Below are 23180 nucleotides of genomic sequence, written 5' to 3'. Positions count from 1 at the left end.
TAAACAAAACACACAACATAAGGCAAACCGCGTCTACTAGCACATTAATTGATCATATTGTATCAAATATAGATGATCAGCACAAAATTACCTATAAAATCGAAGATAACGACATATCTGATCATAAAACTACTTTCGTAAGCGTAGAATTAATAAAACATGAATTAAAACCTTTCTCAAACCTCGCACGTAGTAGAATAGATTATGTTAAAATGTATGAAGATGTTAGCAATGAGTTAGCAGAGAGAAGTATTACAGAAGTTGAAGATTTAATTCATATCATACAAAAGGTCAACATACACAATAAGGTCAAGAAGTAATACATGGATTACACCTATTATCAGTAAATTAAAAATTAGACGCTCTTTATATGAAGCACATAAAAAGGATCCCAATAATACAGCAAAAAAATATAAGTATCTAAAAATGAAAAAGAATTTAAAAAAACTTATTACTCAAGCAAAGAGAAATCATATTAATGATCACATCGAAAAAGCTGGAAATGATAGTAGAAAACTGTGGAAGGTGATAAATTATACAATAAAAAATAAAGATGATGAAAAAGACGACGGCATCTGTAATTTACTTAAACCGAACGGTGATGTTACAACAACGGATTTCGAAACTGCTAATTTCTTAAACAAATATTTTAATGAAATTGGAGAAAAGATTATAAATGAAAATAGTTCTAACATCGTGCAAAATACAGTGAGAAATGTAACAAATCAAAAATCAGTATTCTTGATACCAGTTACAGAAAATGAAATTGCTTTGAAATCGAGATTGCTTTGAATCTTAATAAGAATGCTGCTTCAGGGGAGGATGGAATAACAGTTAACGATATTCAGCAACTAATACATGTTATAAAGAAGCCCTTATGTAATATGGTAAATTCATGTTTCACTAATGGGGTTTATCCAGAGTGCTTAAAAAAGGCTGTAATTGTACCGATTCACAGAAGTAGAACAAAAACAGACTGCGGTAATTACAGGCCAATATCACTTCTTAATTCAATTAGTAAAATATATGAGAAAGCTATAAATAAACGAATTCGAAGTTTTGTGGAATCTACAATTGGCTTTGACACAAATCAATATGGTTTCATTGAAGGAAGTGGTACCGATTCTGCTGTATCGGTAACATTAGATCATATTTATGATGCTCTGGACGAAGGGTGCTATGTTGCAGGAGTATTTATTGATCTAAGCAAAGCGTTCGATGTAGTAAATCACATCAAGCTACGAGATTTTCTTGAAGATTTGGGTATACGAGGCACAGCAAATGGCTTATTTAGGAGATACTTATCAAATAGAGTTCATTGTGTACGAATAAACAACACGGCAAGTGCTGAACTAATTATAAATACCGGAGTACCTCAAAGATCTTTATTAGGACCACTTTTATACATATTATATGTTACGAACCTCTCCATTTGTAACATAGAATCAAAATACACAATATATGCAGATGACACAAACTTAATAGCAAAAGCTAAAACCTTAAATGAATTGGAACACATTCTGAATAAAGATATTAAAATTTACAACGATTGGCTTGAAGGAAATGATCTCTGCATAAATTCCAAAAAAACGTGTTACATGGTATTTAAAAAACCTAAGAAAAAGTACCATGAAATTCAAATAAAAGTGGGGAATGCCGTAATAAAGAGAGTGGAACATGTAAAATATCTTGGCATCTGCATAGATGAACATTTGAAATGGGACAAACATATCAAACAGTTAAAAAAAAGGATTATTCCTATCACTATGGCTATTAAAAGAGCAGGGGGTGTCCCCAAGAAAGCAGCAAATAAGAACTAAATATATAATTTTATATGATTGCATATGTTTGTTTAGAGATGAATTTTTATATATCCGTGAGTCATTTTATCGACCAGCGCATCCAACATTAACATATCGGTGGTCCCAAGTAAAACTATGCTAATTATGAAATTAAGGTTTTGCGTAAATCCGATTTCATTATTTTCAAACTTGCATATCTTTGGATATATAACAGCTATAAAGTTTTTTGGGATAAGACCACATAATTTTTTTAATTTCAAAAATAATGTTATTTTGTACCACTGAAATTTCTATAATATTTTAATTAATTTAAAAAAATTTAAAAACTATAAAAAAATGCTTAATTTATTGCTAATATCAATATTGATAACATTTTGAACAAAAATAAAATTATTTTCGATAACAGTTCACATATCATGCATTAGAAAATTATGGAAATTTTGGAAAAAATGGAAGTCAAGTTTGGTTACTTAAAGTATTTATCATTAATTGAGGAGTAGATATTTTCTTTATCACAGCATCATCATCTGATTATTAACGCGGTCACCTGTTAATAATACATAGAACTTATGATAAATTTTAAGAATGAAATTATTTTCACATAAAATTTTGGGGATTTTCGATAATTCATTTCTAACTCAGATCTTAAATTAATTTTTCAGCACGTTAAATAACATGCTGGAAAATTACAGTTATGCTTAAAGTTCTAAAGGAATTTTTAAGGTTTTTTATAATTACTGCAGTTCTGCACAGTTGTAAGTATGTGTGAAAAGACTTTTGAAATTTAATTTAATATTTCCAGTAGCAGAATTATCGAAGAACCCTTTTAAAATCTCTCAATTTTGTATAGCTTATTGTTAATTGACTTTAGTACAAATTTTCTAATAAATTACCCTAGTACTTAAATAACATGCTTAAACAACATGCACGTTAAATAACATGCTGGAAAATTACAGTTATGGTTAAAGTTTTAAAGGAATTTTTAAGGATTTTTTATAATTAATGCAGTTCTGCACAGTTGTAAGTATGTGTGAAAAGACTTTTGAAATTTAATTTAATATTTCCAGTAGACATGTCTGAATTATCGAAGAACCCTTTTAAAGCCTCTCAATTTTGTATAGCTTATTGTTAATTGACTTTAGTACAAATTTTCTAATAAATTACCCCAGTACCGTAACAATAATTTCTCTTACTCCAGTACAAAAATGTTCTTCTGCTCCAGCTTATTTTTTAATTCTTTTTCATTTTTATTTCAGTAAAATTTTTGCACAGTAAGCTTAAAATTAAATAAAGTTGGGTCAAACCAATGGTTTGCATTGCAGCACTTTTCCCTTCAACAACTGCAAATACTGCTTTGAAAAACATTCTATGTATACCTACTACACTATTAAAATTATTTCATTCATATACGAAACTATTTCTAGGATTGCATATATTTGGGATGAACGATTTATGCAGGCTTTGAAATAAAGCAAAAATAAATTTTAAGAAGGGTTAGAATATTTCTCGGTTTTAAGGGTTAATTGTGTGAGTTAAGAAAAATAATTATATTTTTTAATGTCATGGAATTTACCGGTAGATTTTTGCATTGAGAGAGGGGGTGGAGATGGAAAAAAATTTTCTTCTAATGAAATGAACTATTTATTAATCTCTGAAAGCTCTCAGACTTTAACAACCTGGGGTTTAGGAGAAAACCAACGTAAAAATTTGGAAAAAACGGATTTTATATAACGGTAAATTTTAACGGCATTTTGTTTTTTTAAAGTTCAAATATAGTATGCCGTAAAAGAAGAAGCAAGCCACCGCCTTTCCGTTTGCAAAATTTGAAAAATGCATATGGTTCTACTACAATAAATAGTTGAAAAACAGCATTTTTAGCAGCAGGTTTTGGGGGTATAACTTTTATAGAGGGGCAGATAGATAAAAATTATGTTCTACGAAAATTAGTTTCTAGTAAAGATCTATGTACAAATTTCAGGTTTCTACCTGCAAGGGTGTACAAGTTTTGTAAACAGATACACTGACAGATGAACGGACGGATGGACGGACGGGCAGTTGGACAGAGTGGAACTAATAAGCACCTTTTTTCAAAAATATTTTTGATTTCATAGTGATAGTAATTTTATAAGATTTTATTTTATGGTATGCTGAATATACCATTGAGTTGGTTTATAAAGAGTTTTATTCTTTTGCAATATACACTATCATCTTCGTTTTGTGTGTCTTTCTTCTCTAGAAATAGATTACTACATTAATGTTGAAAGTCTTTCTACTCAAAAGTAAAAAGTTTAAACAATATGATTTTTATTTGGGCCTGGGCAATAATTTAATTCCAAAAAATTATTTTTTTCTACAAATTCTTGTTTTGGCAAAATGTTTCAGCCGCTTTAGAAGCAGTACCTTCATCACAGACGTAATATATTGTATCAGAATTTTCGATGTTGTAAAGTGTGAGGTTGTACTTTATAAAGTTCTTTTATAGTAAAATATGTTACTTTCAGCAGCTTATGTAACAAATTGCTTATCAAAATCGTATCAAATTAAAATGATCTTACGATTACTACCTTAATGTACGTTCCTTATCTTCGTTCTTAAATTTTCTTGCAAGTTGTTGCTGTTTAAATGATCACATTTGTCGTTACTTGCGAAAATACGAAAAATAAAATAAAACAAATATTTTTCCAAATTAAAATACTACAACTGCACTTAAATTGTAGCAATTGACACAACGCCGTAGCTAAACTCGAGTAACTCGCATTAGTGTAATATGTATATTACTAATGTTTCCCAATATAAAAATGGTTCCTTTTGAAAGTACACTTCTTTTAGTTAGAGCTGCAAAATTTTTAAAGCTTCATGTACAAATAAAAAGTAGGGCTTTTAAAGCTTCGCAGTTCTAACCTTAAGAACTGCATTTTCAAAAACACCCATTGCTAAATCATGTGTTTTACGTAAAAAACAATGCTAACTCAAGTTACTCAAGTTTTAGTTTGATTCACAAAATTTATTTTCAGCAAAAGGGAAATTTGTGTACACATTTTGTAATTAAATTAATTTATTCTACAAAATCTTCAGTAAAAGTACAAAAATCTTCATAAAAACCATTCTTTTTAATTTTAATAGAATCTTTAACGACGTAATAATAAAGTAATTTTAGAAAAAAATGGTAAATTAAGTAATCACATTTTTGCATGTGACTGTCGATATATATATATATATATATAAATTTGTATGCAATATTAACGGCGAAAAATAAAATGATTGAATGAAATCTTTGCAGTTGTTATAATCGGATACTAAGTTTTTATATAGTCAGGTTTCGATACGATATCCATCCAAAATTCATAAAAACAAATATATTTTTATACTTACTAATTACTGCAATGGTATAAGAAATTTGCGAGATTCTTAAAGCTATTACTTTACATTACCACAATCGACAGAGGAATAAAGTTCAAATATTTTAGTTTAACAATTTTCCATATTGCCCTCCAAAAGTAGTTAAAAGTAGTACAAATGGTTGTACGAATCAATTCAGGCGTTTTTAATGTTTGTAGTTTCACTCGCCTTTTTATTGAAAAGTTAAGAGAATTCTTTTTGGTATTAGAAATTAATTCCAAAATAAATTATCATTTCGTGAATTTGCTATATTTTTACATACATTATATAATAAAATATTGACAATTTTGACTGATTTTAAAAATATGTCAAAAAATATTACCTTTTCATACTAACTTAGAAATATTCACTTACCTTAAATGGTTTCAATTTTGTATGTGTACAAAATATTTTAAATTATTCTATGTATGTATTTTGTTTGTTAAAAAAAAAGAAAAACAATATTTTTTTGTTTTTTCACTTGATGTGAGTGTAATGTGCGTTGTTCAAAATCTAATAAATGACAAAAAAAAAACAAAAAAAATCTGATGTGGCCAGCACATAACCGACCGCATTGTGCATTGTCTAGTTAAGTGAAAGTGTTACAGAATATTATAAAAATGCCTGTTAATTTTTTTTTTTTTTTTTTTTTTTTTTTTGCCTTTTCTACTCCACGCGGGAGCATAGGGCCGTTACAAAGCTTCGCCATCGTACTCTGTTGTTGGCCATTCTTTTTGCTTCTGTCCATGTGGTATTTGCACCTTCTATTTCTTTGCATATCGTTCTGCGCCATGTGTTTCTAGGGCGCCCAACACTCCTTCTTCCTTGAGGGTTCCACTCCAGAGTCTGCTTGGCAATCGCACTGGGTGGCCGCCTTAGGGTATGACCAATCCAACCCCACTTTCTACGCTTTATTGCAATCGCAATTCTTTCTTGGCCAGTTATCGCCCATAGGTCTGTGTTGCTTACACGTTGGGGCCAGTATATTTTGCAGATGGCCCTCAAGCATCTGTTTACGAAGACCTGGAGCTTGTTTGTTGCATTTTTCTGGACCAGCCAAGTTTCAGAGCCGTATAGAAGCACAGACTTTACACATGCGTTGAATATGGCAAGTTTCGTTTTTCTTGTTATGTGCGAGGATCGCCAAATCGCCCACAGTCTGCCAAACGCCATTCTAGCCAGTTTTAATCTATTATCCATGTCTTCCTTGGCACCTCCCGATGTAGATATGATGCTTCCAAGGTAGTTGAAATGATCCACATCTTCTACTGGCATAGAACCGATGTTAAACGGGGCTGAGTTAGATGCGTTTATTCGGAGCGATTTGGTCTTGTTATTGTTAATTTTGAGACCTACTTTTTCTGCCGCTATCTTTAGCTCATTTAATTTATTTTGCATATCTGCGTGCGTGTGGGAAAGTAGGGCAATGTCGTCTGCGTATTCCAAGTCTTCTAGACGGTTCGTAATGGACCATTGTATACCTCTAGGGGTTGTTGTTACTCCACGCATTACTTCGTCGAGAACTAAGTTGAACAGTAGGGGGGAGAGTGGGCAACCCTGCTTTACACCATTGTTCATTTGTAATGGCTCGCTTAATTCATTGCCGTGCAGCACTCTGATTTCTGAGTTATTGTATAGGGCCCGTATAATGTTTATTATTTTCTCTGGTACTCCCCTACTGGCCAGCGTCCTCCAAATCTGCTCACGTCTTATAGTATCAAATGCTCTCTCAAAGTCTACGAATGTTATGTATAATGGGGACCTCCATTCAACTGATTGTTCTACTATTAATCTCAGTGTGTTAGAGTGATCGATGCAACCTCTTTGTTTTCTGAACCCAGCCTGTTCTTCTCGCAGAGTATGCTCAAGTTGCGTTTCGATTCTTTCGAGGACTATGAGGGCCAGCACTTTGTTTACTGAGTTTAGTATGGTGATTCCCCTCCAGTTGGAGCATTCTCGGAGGTCACCCTTCTTTGGGAGCTTCACTATAAGGCCCTGCTTCCATGAATCCGGGACATTCTCGTTCTGCCACACACTTTGGAGTACTGGATGTAGTATTGCCGCAGTACTACCAATGTCAGCCTGTAGAAGCTCTGCGGGGATGCCGTCAATGCCTTCTGCCTTATTCTTCTTTAATCTCTTTAGGGCTTCCACTGTTTCTCGTTGTGTGGGCGGGGAAGCATTTATTCGGAGGGCATGATTTGATTGTATTGCTGCATATTCTTCTGGCACATTTAAGTGGTGTGAGGTTTCTTCAAAGTGCTCCCTCCAACGCTGAAGCTGCTCAGTTCTCGACGTCAGCAGATTTCCATTTTTGTCTAAGATTGGCCGATTAGTTTTCGTGTTGGTCTTAGTAAGCGATCTTATTTTATTGTACAGGGTGCGCATATCATTACGCTCGGCTGCTGCTTGTGCTTCTGACGCGATATTGTTGTAGTATTTTCGCTTATCACTTCTGGCAGACTTCTTAACTTGTTTCGCAATGTTGTTGTATTCTGCTCTGAGTTCAGGTGTAGGGCGTGCTAAGAGCTTATTTCTCAGATCTCTTCTTATTCTTATCTTTGCCCATGTATTGTCAGAGATCCATATTTTTCGCTCTGGTTCTTTAATTCCTACTGTTTCTTCACCTATCTGTCGTATACTTGATTGTATATCGCTAGGATCCAGCTGTCGTGTAGCCAATTCTTGCATTTTTGATACAAATTGACGCTTTGTACTTTCTATTTGTAGTTCTGGTACACGCAGACCCCCTCTTCTTTTGCGAGCCGTATATCTCAAAGCACTTGGTCTCAATCTTATATCTCCAGTGATAAGCATATGGTCACTGTGTATATCAGCCCCCCTTCGTGTTCTGACATCTAGCAGCGAGCCTTTCCATTTTGCGCTGACACATATGTGGTCTATTTGGTTTCTTGTTTGACCATTAGGGGACTCCCAGGTGTACTTGTGTATACTCTTATGAGCGTAGAAGGTGCCGCCAATCGCCAAGTTGAATTCTGTACATAGGTCGAGGAGACGGTCGCCATTATTATTTCTTGTACCAACACCATGGGGGCCCATGATTTTTCTTGGGTCATTCTCCGACATTGCACCCACTTTTGCGTTTAGATCGCCCATAAGTATGATGATGTCTGTTCTTGGGATATTGCTAATAGTTGCCACAAGTTGGGAGTAGAATTCATCCTTATGTTCCTCATCTGACGTTTCGGTTGGGGCGTAGCATTGGATAATTGTTATTTTTCTTATTTTGGTATAGAATCTAGCCGCAATTATTCTGTCAGAGGTTGACTTCCAGCTCATCAGGCTATTGACCATGGTTTTATCTATTATTATTCCTACGCCATTGCTTCCGCCCGTACCACCAGAGTATATGAATTTGTTACCCTCATTTGTTATTAGCTCGTTCATACCAGGCCATCTTGTCTCGCTTACTCCCAATATTTTTACCCTGTATCGCTTCATTTCTTGTTCAATTTGTGCCCATCTTGACGGTTCTAACATAGTTCTAACATTCCATTGTCCGATTCGAGTCCTTGTATGAGTTCCAATGTTCGTTACCAGGTTATCAACAGTGTTAATCCGAGGCCGTGTATCGGTTTCTTGAGTCAAAGGAATTCACTAGGCGGGTGACTAGCCTACCGTAGCTATCTACATAATCTAGTTGATTTTATCGCCCTGTAGAGGGACGAGTCAGAATTTTTTCCGCAAGATGTCGCCGCGGTCTGTACAGCCCTGAACTTCTTCTGACGGTAAGTTGAGATGTTTGGTGGGTTGTCAGTGTCATGCGTCAGATGATATATTTTATATTAATTATTTCAGTTTATTAATTGTATTGTGTATTTGCGGGCTATAGTATTGGATATTAAGAATATATGGTAATTATTTTGTATTAAGGTTATACTAATATTAGATATTAATTTTTAGGTTATATGTGGACTGCTGTGGGAGAATTGAGATTACTTATTCAGTAATTCCACATCTATTTAGTGCAGGCCGTCGCAGGATTTGAACCCACGCTCCCTCGGTTGATTCAATCTACACTCGAGTGCTTGACCACTCGGCTACCGAGGCCACGCCTGTTAATTACCTCTTTCCAATTTTTAGGACATTAGTAAGCTTATAGTTAACATATCTAGAAAAATGTAAATTTGGCTCTTTGTACAGTTTCGTTTTGTGCTATCCGAATTCCCCGAAATGCCCACCAGATAGTTTTGGTAATGCCCAGAACTCAATTATCAAATTTCATGAAATCCCATCAATTCGTTCCGTAGACCATATCTACGAAAAATGTAAAATCGGCCCGCAAATCAGTTTTCGAGCCCTGATGTTTCCAAAAAATTTATATGTTCATTGCTTTAATACGAGGAATTCATATATTAAATTTCAATGAAATCGGTTGGTTTTTTCTCTTTTTATACACAAAAATGAATATTTGGCCCGTAGTAAACGTCTAGTTGCCAATGCCTGGTCTTTCCAAAAAATTTACATGTTCATTGCTTTAATACGAGCAATTCAAATATTAAATTTCAATGAAATCGGTTGATTATTTCTCTTTATATACACAAAAATGTATATTTGGCCCGTAAATGTATAGTTGGCCCGGTTGAATGCTTTCTTCAAAATGTTCAAAAATGTAAAACAGGTCCGCTAAAAAGTGCAGTTCTCAAAGCCTGATATATCCCAAAAGTTGATCAATCCGTGCCATGGTGGAAATAAACTTACATATAAAATTTCATCAAAATCGGTTCAGCCGAACTTGAGATACACGCGTGCGCACACAGACCGACAGACCGACAGACGGACAGACCGACAGACCGACTGACCGACGGACCGACAGGTTGCTAAAAATAGTTTACTTACACTTCCCTACTATGGAGAAGTGCATTCCCACCGAAAACTCGATATGCAAAATTTGTTGCCATCACATAACCTACCTATTGTTTACACAATACGGTCGGTAACAAGAAAATTTTGCTGTTAGAAGATTTATACGCCCATCTCAAAATATTTTAGATTCAAAAAAGAAAACAGAAATTGCTTAACTAAAAAACTAATTTAGTTTATGAGGATTCAAGTAATGATGAGAAGAACACAACCAGTTTGGATATAGAGAATAATCTACTTAATAATATAGGATAAAAGTTTGTGAACGGAGTATAATTTAACTTAAATTTGTAAATACACTGAGAAATTGAACAATGTTTAAACCATAAGATAATAATTATTTTATTATTACAATGATTTCAATATACATATAATTTTCATTTTAACTCACATATGTCTCTTAAACTAGTAATGCAGTTGTTTTGAGACAGTAAGGCTTTTTGGTATGGCGTTAAAATTTGAAATAGAATTTGGGAACGGAAGCGCTTGCAGAGGTGGATTTCAATGTCAAAGAAATCAGTAATTTGCAAATCTGAGGTTTCGCGCCATGACTTGGATGGGTAAAACCGAACGACTTGAGGTCTAATTGTGTACCTTTTACATTCATCAAAATGATTTTAGAAAATTTGAAAAAAAATTTCGATTAAGTTTTGGAAATTTTAACATAATGAAACATTTGAAAATATTGATACGGTTCTATTTTCACCTTTTTTAGTTTATTCATTATTAGAAACTAATATTAACAAAAAATAATTAACTTTATTAGTTATTGATTTAAAATAATAAGTTAATTTCTTCTCAGCTTCCATTTAAAAAACTTTGCATCAATACCAAATCACAAAAAAATTGATCCACAGCTGATTTAAAACGATACACATATGATGCGTATTTTTGAAATTTTTGGACATAAAACTTTATAAGTGTTACCATATTGATTATATTTTTGTACATGATTTTTAGATGAATTTAAATCAATGCTGCATCGATTACTTTCTGATTATACCCTAAATCTAAATAATTTTGTTATAATCATATTAGGTCTGCCTGCGATTTAACTTGCAAAAACTTTAAAAAGAGAAAAAATGGCGAAATTTCTCTCAAAAAGAAAAAAATTCTCACTTAAAAAAATAAACCAGACAGAAAATTTGAAAAAGACTTTTAAAAACTATAAATAAATGATAAACGTCAAATTTCAAAGTATTTATCAAGCATAAACAAATATTTTTTTGTTTATACCAAAAGCCGAAAATTTCAATTTTCAAAAATCTTCAGACATAACCACGAAAAACATATGTTTCGACAGCTGTAGGATTTGCAAAGTTTTTAAAACACTAAATTTTGCTTTACAAAACTTGAAAAAACTTTAAACATTGTCACTATTTTCTCTCATTTTTGTTCAAAACGTAATTTCTCAGACAGTTTGCATCTTGACATTATAAAAAATCTTATTTCTGAGTAAAGTATTCCTGTCTGCCGTGGTTTGCCTGCACAAACTTTATAAAGTTTTTAAAAATCTCTTGGCAAAGCTTGGGGAACTTTTGAATTTGTAAAATTTATTAAAAAAAAACTAAAACTGTGAGCCCATATTTATTATGCTTGTAAGTGCATACATACATATATGATATATATTTATGTTTCGTAAAATGTTTGTTTTATTATAATGTTTGCCTAGAAAATTTCATAATATTTCAAATTTTCAGCAACAAGTGTATAGTGCTCTGGCACAGCATCTTCGCTTAATAACGCGTCTTTAGCACCTGAAAACCCATTTAAAACACAATTCTTTAGCGTATCTCTTTTTAACATTGCTGAAATAAATCCGCTACAGAAACTATCACCTGCGCCTGACACATTTATTATATTATGAATTTTTGGAGCTTCAAAGTAAAAATTTTTTATTAGTGTGTCTGGCTTTCCTTTATAAATCAAATCATTATCAAAAAATGTGTGTTGTATATCCAAGGGGCCACTCACTATCACTCCGAAAGAGCCCAAAGTCAATATTACACAATCAAAATTACCGTTCACATCATTTAGCAATTTTTTCGCAACTTGCATTGTTTCTTCTTTATTTTCCAAAATTTTTGTGTTCAAAAAATCCATCGACTCTCCTTTTATGCTTTTCGAAATAGCTTGTAGCTCAAAGATATTTGGAGATATAAATTTAATTTGATCTGTGAAAATGGAGCCTAACGTAAAAGGCTTATCTGCAATTCGCATATCACTTGGTTCATAAAATACTAAAAAGAAACAAAAAAATTTATAAAAAATATTTTACCATATTTTACTTGCAAAAATTTGTAAAAATTTTTCACGGTACTTGCAGTTACCAATATTACTGAGCTCCTACTCAATGTGATTATTAGTTTCTACTGAATAGAACTATGAATACAAATTTTGTGCAGGAATGTCGTACTTTATCACTCCTTCAGAATTATAAAGTTCTATCCTTAACAAATGGAAAAACATTTACTTTTTGATTCCGAAAGGCTCTGTACCCATTTAAATGCTGAAATACGAAATATGGTCTTCTACAGTTGCCTAAATTTTAAATTACAAATGAAATAAACATGTAATTTTGCCACAAAAACCCTCCTCTTAATTTATTTTTGTTTTATGCTTTCCACTATTAGAGTTAATACGAGTATAGAACTTCCTACTATTACAACACGTGATAAATTTTTTTGAGGATTCAAATGATATCTTTATTATTAGTTATAACATAGAACCTATTTTTTATAAAGTTATTTCCTTTTAAACTAGCAGCGAAAGAGAACAACATAGAACTTTTTTTTCGGTTTTTATTCAAAACGATCAGCTGTATTCTTATTAATCAAAATATTTGCGGGAGCATTAAAATTTTCAAAAATGTTGAGCTTTTTGAGGATTAGTTTTTTTATTAAATAAAAATAAAATTTATTTGAACAAAGTTGGAAAAGAAGGAAAAAAAAAGTTTGAAGAGAAAGTTTTGTAATTTAGTAATTACCATTTTTAATTTAAAATATCGTAAGATTTTCAATTCTAATTATAAAATATGTACACAAATAAGATGTGGACGAACTGATAAACATGGTAGAAGAATATCTTATAGATGAATATGAGGCTTGCACCAATACGATAAACTTTAAAGCTATCCTCTTTTCAAAAGTGCTTAAATTAAACTTAACTAACTACTGTGGAATTTAAACTAAGTCATTATGATTATCATTTGGAAACAGAAGATCTTAAACAACTAAAACTAAAACAAAGAAAGTGTAATGAAAACGAAGATATAACTATTAGACTTCCTATTCGAAAATGTTTTCCTACAAAGACTTGGTCTCTGCTAACAAAAAGCCAGCTCGTTCTCCCCAATGTTGAAATTAATGCCAACCGTCGATAAGGGCTATTTTTCAAGTATTTTACGTAGAGTACAAAATTAAAACTGTCTAATTTTAAAACATAATAAAAATATTATAACTATTTTTTTGTGTGTATAAAGAATTTTAATCTTATGAATTTGTTAAGTTTTTTTAAGTTTCTCTTTGTTAATTCAATGTTGAAGTGCTTATTTATTTTTTTTATTTTGGTTTTGTTTAGTTTTATATTTAAAAATAAATATTAAATAATAAAATCTTGATTTTTTCATTTTCCAAACAAATTACCCCAAATTCTGTTGAAACCTCAACGTAAAACATATTATATAATACTTCATTGTTAAAGAGCTCTATGTTTAATATAAAACCTCTCTGGTCTGCGACTGATCCCTGAGGGACGCCAGAAATTATATGTGCTGCCTTGCACGAGGGAATTATTCTCAAAGGCTAGGACAAGAAAACTCCGAAATAAAACAAACATCTTGCAAAGACTCTCTAACCGAGTTAGAGAGTCTTTGCAAGATGCTACAAAACGGGACAAAGATTTTAGGAAAACGGGCAAAGCTTATGGGCAAAGACTTTAAATGTCTAGATGTTGTAAATAAAATCAAAAAGAAGAAAGAAATGGAAAATATATTTCAGTAAAACTTCCGCTCTTTATGTTATCTTTTGACCATGCGGAAGAGATAAACAAGATCTATAAAATAGAATACTAACAGCACATGAGAGTAAAAATTGAAGCTCTTAGAAGCAGCAAATCCATTCCGCAATGCAAGAGATGCCAGAGATTTGGACACATACAAAAGTTTTGCCAAAGAGAGGCTAGATGTGTAAAATGTCCTGGTAATCATATGACAGCATAGTGCAACAAGAAGGATAATTTTAGCCCAAATGTGCGAACTGCAACGAGGCACTCCTTGCTGGCTATCGCGGTTGTTTGGTTGTAAAAGAATTGCAAAAAAGAAGATTGAAAAAGAATAGAACCAAACAAAACCAAGTTAAAGTTAATGAACAAAGCAAAACCCCAGAAAACAGGAAAATGAAGGAACCTGAGAACAAACCCCACCAATAAAAATTACTGACGCAGGCATTATGCAAATGATGTATAGTATATTGATTAGAATTGACGAGATCCGTAAAAGATTATTAAAAATCTTTATGATTTACGTACATACATCTTAGATGTACGTAAATGAGGTACGTATTGTAACTTGGAATGCTAATGGTGTTCTTAATAAGAAACAAGAATTGGAGGTCTTTCTCAAAACGAGAAATATAGATATTTGTTTGCTGTCGGAGGCTGATTTGACATATTATACGAGTCCTAAAATAAAAGGCGGCACAAATCAGCAATCAGCCAAGAGGTACAAGCATGGACACAGATATCTAATAGGAGGTGACTATAATGCCAAACACACAGATTGGGTTTCTAGAATCACCTGAACTACAGGAAGAAAGCTATGAAAAGCTATTCAAAAGCTAAATTGTTGCTATCACTCCACTGGCACTCCTACTTATTGGTCTACTGACATTAACAAGGTTCCTAATGTTATTGACTTTTTTATAACCAAAAAAATATCACAAAACTTTCTAAGTCTTGAAGATAACTATAATTTTAATTCGGATCACTCTGCTGTGATATTAAAACTAAGTGAAAAAATAACAAAAACATTATTTACGCCTACTTTGGCAAATAGCACTATTTAATTGTTTTAATTACGTAATTGGGCGAGCTTTAAATACGAAATAATAAACAATATTGACGTAAATATTAATATACAATCAAGAGAACAATTAGATGTGGAGTTAAAAGTATTTATTAAAATCATACAAAAAGCTGCATTGTTCGTATTGTTCGAAAATGTCAAAGTACAAACCGATAGCAAATAGCTATCCTGGAGAAATAACTGATTTTGCAGGTGAAAAGAGAAGGGCCAGACGTAGATGGCAACGTTCACGTCACCCTAATGATAAGACTGTTTTAAACAGACTTTCCCAGGTGCTTAAAAGAAAAATCCAAGAATTTAAATCGGCAGCATACGAAAATTATATATAGAACTTGTCAGCTACGAAAGAAACGAGTTATTTCTTATGCAAGGCGGCAAAGAGCAAAAAGAGACCGATTAAGTACGCTCCACCACTAATGAAAGCAAAAGGAAGTTGGGCGAGGAGCAATATAGAGAAGGTCGAACTGTTTGTTGATCACTTGGAGAGCATATTCACGCCAAACGGAATAACTTCAGATGTAAGTTTGGTAGAATCTATCGCAAATAAAATAGACAGCATAGCTCCACTTACTCAATTAGAAATTGCGGAAGAGATAAGATCCCTGAAGTTGAAAAAATCGCCAGGTTTTGATCTTATTACTGCGGAAATACTGAAAGAGCTACCAGACGAGGCATTGGAACATCTGACGATAATCATGAATACAGCTATGGATTTTGGGTATGTTCCTTGTGCTTGGAAAGTCGCGGAGGTAATTATGGTGCTCAAACCCGGGACATCCTTGAGAGAAACAATGTCTTACAGGCCCATTTAACTGTTACCAATGATGTCTAAAGTTTTTGAAAAGCTGCTATTAAGGAGATTGAAGCCAATAATAGAAAATAGGGGCCTAATACCAAGCCATCAATTTAGTTTTAGAAGAAACCATCCTACAATATACCAGGTCCATAGAATAACGAATATTATAGAAAAAAGCTTGGAAAAAAAGGAAATCTGCTCTTCTATATTTCTAGACGTAGCACAGGCATTCGACAAGGTATGGCGCAAGGGCCTTATACTTAAGTTAGGGAAAATATTACCATCGTCATTTATAGAAATTTTGAAATCTTACTTAGCTGATAGATTATTTAGAATTAAACAAGATGCTGAATACTCCACGCAAAGAGAAATAAAGGCAGGTGTGTCTCAAGGCCAACGCTGGCCCAACGTTGTACCTGCTTTACACGAGTGATTTGCCACAAATAGAAAATGCTACGATAGTCACTTTTGCTGACGATACTGCAGTATTGGCAATACGAGCGAACATTGACGATTCGACAAAAAAAATTATAGGAGGCAATTAACAAAATAAGCCAGTGGACTAGCGATTGGAAAATGAAGTTGAACGAAGCAAAATCGGTTCACATAAATTTCACCAAGCGGAAAGTAGTGAATCCACCACAAATCAACGTAAATGGGACCTGGGAATGATTTTAGATGTCAAGCTAAGGTGAAAGGGGCATATAAAGAAGAAACACATAGAATTAGAAAATAAATATAGAGAAAATTATTGGCTTCTAGGTCGTAAGTCCAATTTGGCAATTGATAATAAGATATTAATTTATAGCCAAATCATTTAACCAATATGGCTATATGACATTCAACTGTGGGGTTGTGCCAAGAAGACTCACATTAACAAAATTCAAACCTTCCAGAATAAAGTTCTACGGGGCATGGTAAATGCGCCATGGTATATACGTAACAGTGATATTCACAGGGACTTAGGAATTCCTTTGGTTGTGGATGAAATTAGGAGTTATGCTACAAAGCGTAGGGCTCGTCTAGAACAGCATGTAAATATGGAAGCAGCTCAGCTGCTAAACAATGGCGTTATGACCAAAGTATATCTATTAATAAGTAATTCAACTCTCTGTTTACATCACACTAGTGCAATCACTCACCAATGTTTGTATACAAAAAATTCCCTTAGCTAAAAGAATTAAGCAGTATACCATGTTATTTTCGTTTTTATACACATAAGAATTTTTTTGGAGAGGGAAAAAGTGCGCAATAGATGTCTACCTGTTTTTTTATGTTGTATTTTTAAAAGCGGGAATTATTTATTTTTCCCTATATAAAGTATAGGAAAAAATATTAAGAATTTTAAAGGCGGGAGTTTTATTTTTGTAGCTTATTCCAGTACATATGTACTTTTGAAAATATTTTAAATATTTAGTGTTAAGCATTTGTAATTAATAATTTTTAATAAGTAAAATAAAAAAATTATCTTTAAATTTTTTATTTTTATTTTAATCTTAATAAATTTAGAATATATTTCTCATGAATCGGTAATAATTATATTTCATAAATTATTAATCATAAATATAAAAGTATGCATACACCTTTTCTTTCTTTATAAATTACTTTATTTCTATGTCACTACCTGTAACTGCGTATCTACTGTACCAGGTATATGCATGTGTACATTCATACATGAAATTTCAAACTCTTTTGCTTTCATACATTCGAGTTTTTTACTTAACTTTAATAAAGTGAAAAATAAATGTTGTTATTATTAAAATAAAAATAACAAAATTTTTACCTAACTTAATTTAATTTTATTTCAGTTCAATGTTTTTGATACACTCGTTTGTTTACAATATTTTGTTTCTTTCTTGCCTACACAACTCTTATTAATATCTATTTCTAAAAAAAATTGAATATTTTAAGAGTTTGGAAGCAAGATGCAAATCAACACTAACGGAATGGAACGAGTCGAATTACTTATTAATAGATATACTTCGGTTATGACAGAAAGACTTAAACGAACAAAAGCATTCGATTTAACACAAAATACCAATTTCCTTATGCAAGGTATTTAATTTCTGCACGGAAAAACTCAGTTAGCGCCAGTTGTCTTATAGTTGGTCCAGTTTGTAGGCCCAGTTTTATCCGTTCAGAATTTAGGTGATTTTTGAGGGTGGGAGACACGCTCCCCCACTGTCGGAGGAAAAAGGGAGATAGAACCGTCCTTCTTCATCTTTCGAGATTTTTTCACCTAGTAGGAAAAAAAATTTAAAGAATATTATTGCAAATATCTTCCAAATTATAAAATTTATAAATGATACAAAGCATTTTTATTTTTCATTATTTATTTATCTTTCACGGAATATTTTGCTTAATACATGAATAATAATAAATATAATAAATCTGCTACACGAAATCTTTAAATACAAATTTCTCGAAATAATGGCTTGTCAAAATAGAACCTTATTATTCTAAGGTGGCTATATGTCTTTGAAGACACTATGAAAAACGGACTCGTACTTACACAGGTACATTATGATATTCCTCACTTCTTGCAATTTTTCTAATGAACTTGTTGATTTCCATTAAAAATAATAATTTCTTTTTTATTCTAAAAAATCCACATTTTTATGGTTTTATCTTTTTAATAAATTTAAAGCAATAAAAAATAAAACACTAGAGTAAAATCAATTTAAACTGAAGTTTTTGCTTTATTTTCTTATTATTCCTTGGAAAATTTATTTCGGTTTTAATTAACCATCGTCGGATGCATTATAGCAACGTCAGTCAGATATATATTTTATTTTCTTTTTAAATTTATTAAAAAGGTAAAATCATTAAAAGGCGGATTTTTTAAAAGAAAAACTTAAAACAGGAATTATTGCTTTTAATATAAATCGTTTTTACGGTTTTTAAAGATAACAAAAAAACTTAATTCTTTAACTCAAAATTTTAGAAAATTAATATTATAATAAAATCTGACCATTGGTGCAGTGGTTATGGCACCGGCCCTTTAACCGAAGGGTCTCGGATTCAAACCCCGGTCAGGTCACTATAAAAATTATATTCAATATTATATAACTTAATATGCAATATTAATAAATTTATACAAGTAATTTTCAAATATTCATAATATGCGATACTAAAAAGACTAAGAAAAATAAGCAGTAAAATATTAATAAACGGAAATATTTAATATAAATAAAAACTACGGTAGGCTAGTCACCTACCTAGTTAACTCTCTATGACTATAGAAACTAGGACATGATAGATATCATGAACTAGCCCTATGCTCCTTATGGGAGTGAAGAAGGAAAAAAAAAATATTATAATAAAGTATAATAAATTAATTTCCATTTTAAAAATTATAAAAGCTACGAAAAATACCAAAAAAAACGTATTATGTCGCAAATATCTTTTTTCTAAAAGTACTAATACTTATACCAGAAGTACGGTAATCTTCAGTTTGCTTATGGTTACTTCGAAGAAACAGCTAAAGATATATTTTGACAATCGTACATACTAGTGAGCTCGCCGATCGAAATTCGAGCAGATCAAATTTACTTTTTATGAATTATCTTTTTCAAAAATTCATAAAAAATTCAAGAAAAAAAGCATTAAATTAAAAATAAATTGGAAATTAAGTTTATGCTTTTTTTTTGTTAGTAAACGGAGCACATAAAGAAAAAGAGATCTCAACTAGAGGAGAAATACAGAAAGTTTGAATGGCTTTTGGGGAGGCGTTCTAAGTTGACAATATACAACAAAGTTTTGATATATAATCAAATATTTAAGCCTGTCTGGGTTTACGGTATTCAGTTATGGGGCTGCGCTGCGCAGACTCATATCTAATCTATACAAAGATTTCAAAATAGAGTATTACGGGACATTGTAAACGCTCCTTGGTATGTCCGTAATGTTAAGATCTCACGATCCTAAGGGTCACAGAAGAAATTAAAAAGCAAGTAGCCAATCATAAAATGTGTTTACCCAATCACGTCAACATCGAGGCGGCTCGATTGGTTGACAATCAAAAGTATGTTAGGAGACATAAACGTACGAGACCTCTCGAGTTAGTTTAAAGTTTTTTATCTGGAACAATGAGTACTTAGTACGCTATTGTGCCAGATCAAAAGCTTGTAAAAAATCAAAAAAGTTAGAGCAAAATTAATGGTTAGTCGTTTCCGACTAGTTTTATATTTTATTTTGAGGAGGGTGGTTTTTAGTGGATTAAAGTTCCACACTACTGCTTTTCGTCTGGCAGTGTCTTTCGAGATTTTTCACCCTTCCTCTCGATAAATAAAAAAAAAAAGTGCTAGGCTTTGTTGTGCAACGGACACACTTGTGAGATTAAAAATGAAGATTGAAGAAAACAACACGAGACACTGGCTTCCAAACAACAGGCAGTAAATTTGTCTTGTACTAGCGAATCTAGTCAAGAAATGTCACCAAAACAACAACAACCTAAAGCAAAAAAATTAGTCATAACTCTAAGGGCAAAAGATTTAAAGAACAGGGCTATGTAAAGAGATTCTCCGAGATCAAATATATTTTGAGCGAAATCGCTCGAAATGACACTGAAGGGAACTCTGCGACAGGGATGTTGAGAACAAAATCAAATCCAAAGTATATAAGGCTTCCAAGCCTCCTGAAACTATGAAAATAAATATATACAGTATGTGGAAAAACAAGAAGAAGAGATCGAGGATTGCCAAGTCAAAAGCATTAGGAGTTTAAGGTACTAAGAAGAAATGAACCGGTTAACAAACTGAAGATTATACGTACCGGAAAGTTGCAACTTAGAAGAGGACGCCGTTAAAAATACAACGCAGCTGATTGAACACATAGGGGTAGCTAAATGCGCATCTGGTACCCTTTCTAAATGAGGAAGATGTCGGCGTCGTTCCGATCTCAGAGCATTGTATCAGGATCAAGGTACTTAGAACTCAGGCCTTCAGAATTTCTTATCCTTTAAAGCACTCCAAGAAAACGTACATCCCGCACTGAATTGATGGATAATAATGAAAGATAATAATTGATGGAAAATAAGCAGAAATATTTTCGTTGTATGCTACAATAGAGGGCCATGCAAGCCTCACAATAAGTCCTTTGGGAAATATAAAAGGGCTCACTACTTGACAAAAAGCTAACGTAGGGGGGATTGTACAATAATCCGCGGTAAAAAGCGGATTATACCAATAGTTCTGCCAAACGGAACAGATTTTTTTCAAAGGAGCGCTATAGTATTGACGGGACAAAGACGGGAACGTCTAAAGAGGCCCTTAATTTATTGGTGAACATGCAATTCCAGGACGCTATTTCAGAAGTTGCGTCCTACTGTGCCGCAGGCGATATACATTTCGAAATCTCCCCATTGTTGTGGCTACAAAGGGGATTAATAGGAAGTAACAACGCGTAAAAAATGCAAATGTGCAAAGGTCAGAGGAATATGCTGTCAGATTAAATTGAATCGTCAAGCGTAACGGTTGGAACTTTAATTATGATAAAATTAAAAATAATATTTAAATTAAATTAAAATTGCTTAAGATCGTTAAAAAATATTGTCTTAGTACAACGGCTATCGCAGTCAACTATAAGATGTGTGACTGAGAAACGCAGAATTAACTGTGAAAGTATTAGGTGTGCCGGCGTGTATAATAAAATCTATCACGTTTCGTTAAACGCTGTGGTATAGCAGTATTTTGGATACAAAGAAGAGGTTAAAATTTCTGTGTGTTTTGTACATCCACAATGTACATTTAGTTCTTCAAAAGATGGACTACGCGGTACGTAGAAACACGGAACACCTTAAAGAGTATAAGAGCGACTTCGAGAACGTTCTGTAACGGAACGAAAATAAAATAATGGGACTACCAAAAACTATTAAACAAACTATATATAGCGTAAAACGGTGCCATTCGTTGATGTTTTGAAAACGAATAAAGAAAAAAACCGAGCGGTACCAATAATGAAAAAAAGACTTACCAATATTAGCGAAACCTAAGCAAAGACAAAGAGTGACAAAATTGAATCGTCAAGCGTAACGGAGAGAAAAACTTAAATACAAAGGTGGAAAATGGATATAATGGAATAATAATTGAAACAGATTCTCAGGGAAACCGAAAAAAAATTAAAATGGAATTGGGCAAAAAAATGGAAGATACTTATGAAATTAAAATATCAAAAGAAATAAAACCAAAAATGGAAATTGTGCACGTGAGCAATGAATTTGGTGAAGGTGAATTAATTGAAAAATTAAAAAAACAAAATGAAATGTTGAAAAAGACTGAAATGAAAATAATTAACTAGCGTACGGTCAAGAAATTTAATAAGGAAACGCAATATGCGGTTAATGAGGTCTATAAAGAATCTTTTCTTAAAAGGAAAGGAAAAATTATGCATTGGTTTGGTATGTAGGGTTTCTGATGCAATTAAAGTGCAAAAAAATTTAATGGTTTCAACCACAAGTGCAAATCATAAAACAAGTGAGTATAAAGAACAGAAAATTAGAATATGTGTAAACTGCAAAAAAATATAAATAACAATTCACTAAGTAAAGAATGCGAATTGTACAAAAAAAACTAAACGAGTTAAAAAAAATTGGGTATAAGCAGCTACAGATAAGTGAAGGCTATGCTTACTCATCTTCGGATAACCAATTCAACAGTGCTAATATGAAATTTAATTTTAGCGATAGTAAAACAAATAATTTAGAAATGATTCATAATAATAATTATAACAGTAACAGTGATAATGTTGGGATTATGGAATAATGTAAAAAAGAAATAAATAGTGCAGAAAATAATAGCAATATTAACAATAACAGTAAGAACAATATCAATATGGGAAAAAAGTAAAAAAAAACTATTAACCATAATGATTACAATAAATTAAACAAGTATTTAGTCAAAGCGTTAAAAATAATGATGTAAATGTATATGGTAGAAAAAATACAAACTTACTAAAATTTATTCCAAACTTTTGGACAAAAAAAGTTCAAAATTAAACTTGATAATAACAGTAAGGATCATAGAAATTACAACAATAGTAATAAAAGTGATCATAGAAATTAAACAGTTATAAAAGTGATAACGAAAATAATAATGAATATAATAAAAATAATAATAATAACAATAACAATAATAATAAGTATAAACAACAATAATAACAATAATAGTAATGACGAGAGAAAAAAATAGAGTTGACCTTGTCAACTCTGTGATACCCGTACGAATTTGTTATCCTATGT

At 32.2% G+C, this 23180-nt stretch overlaps 1 protein-coding gene across 1 annotated transcript in view; it reads right to left on the bottom strand.

Moving 5' to 3' along the window:
• Positions 1-11645: 11645 nt before the first annotated feature.
• LOC129616352 (uncharacterized) overlaps positions 11646-23180 on the bottom strand; it is a 97940-nt gene continuing 86405 nt past the window's right edge. The window contains exon 3 of the mRNA XM_055531972.1: positions 11646-12304. Within this exon, the coding sequence (XP_055387947.1) occupies positions 11733-12304 (572 nt within the window). The 3' untranslated portion in view covers positions 11646-11732. The remainder of the gene's footprint in view (positions 12305-23180) is intronic.

The sequence above is a fragment of the Condylostylus longicornis genome, unplaced genomic scaffold (assembly GCF_029603195.1).
Source record: "Condylostylus longicornis isolate FDR11 unplaced genomic scaffold, ASM2960319v2 ptg000185l, whole genome shotgun sequence".
NCBI classification, from domain to species: Eukaryota; Metazoa; Arthropoda; class Insecta; order Diptera; family Dolichopodidae; genus Condylostylus; species Condylostylus longicornis.
The sequence above is the reverse complement of the archived record's forward strand: the minus strand, read 5'-3'. Positions and strand labels throughout refer to the sequence as shown.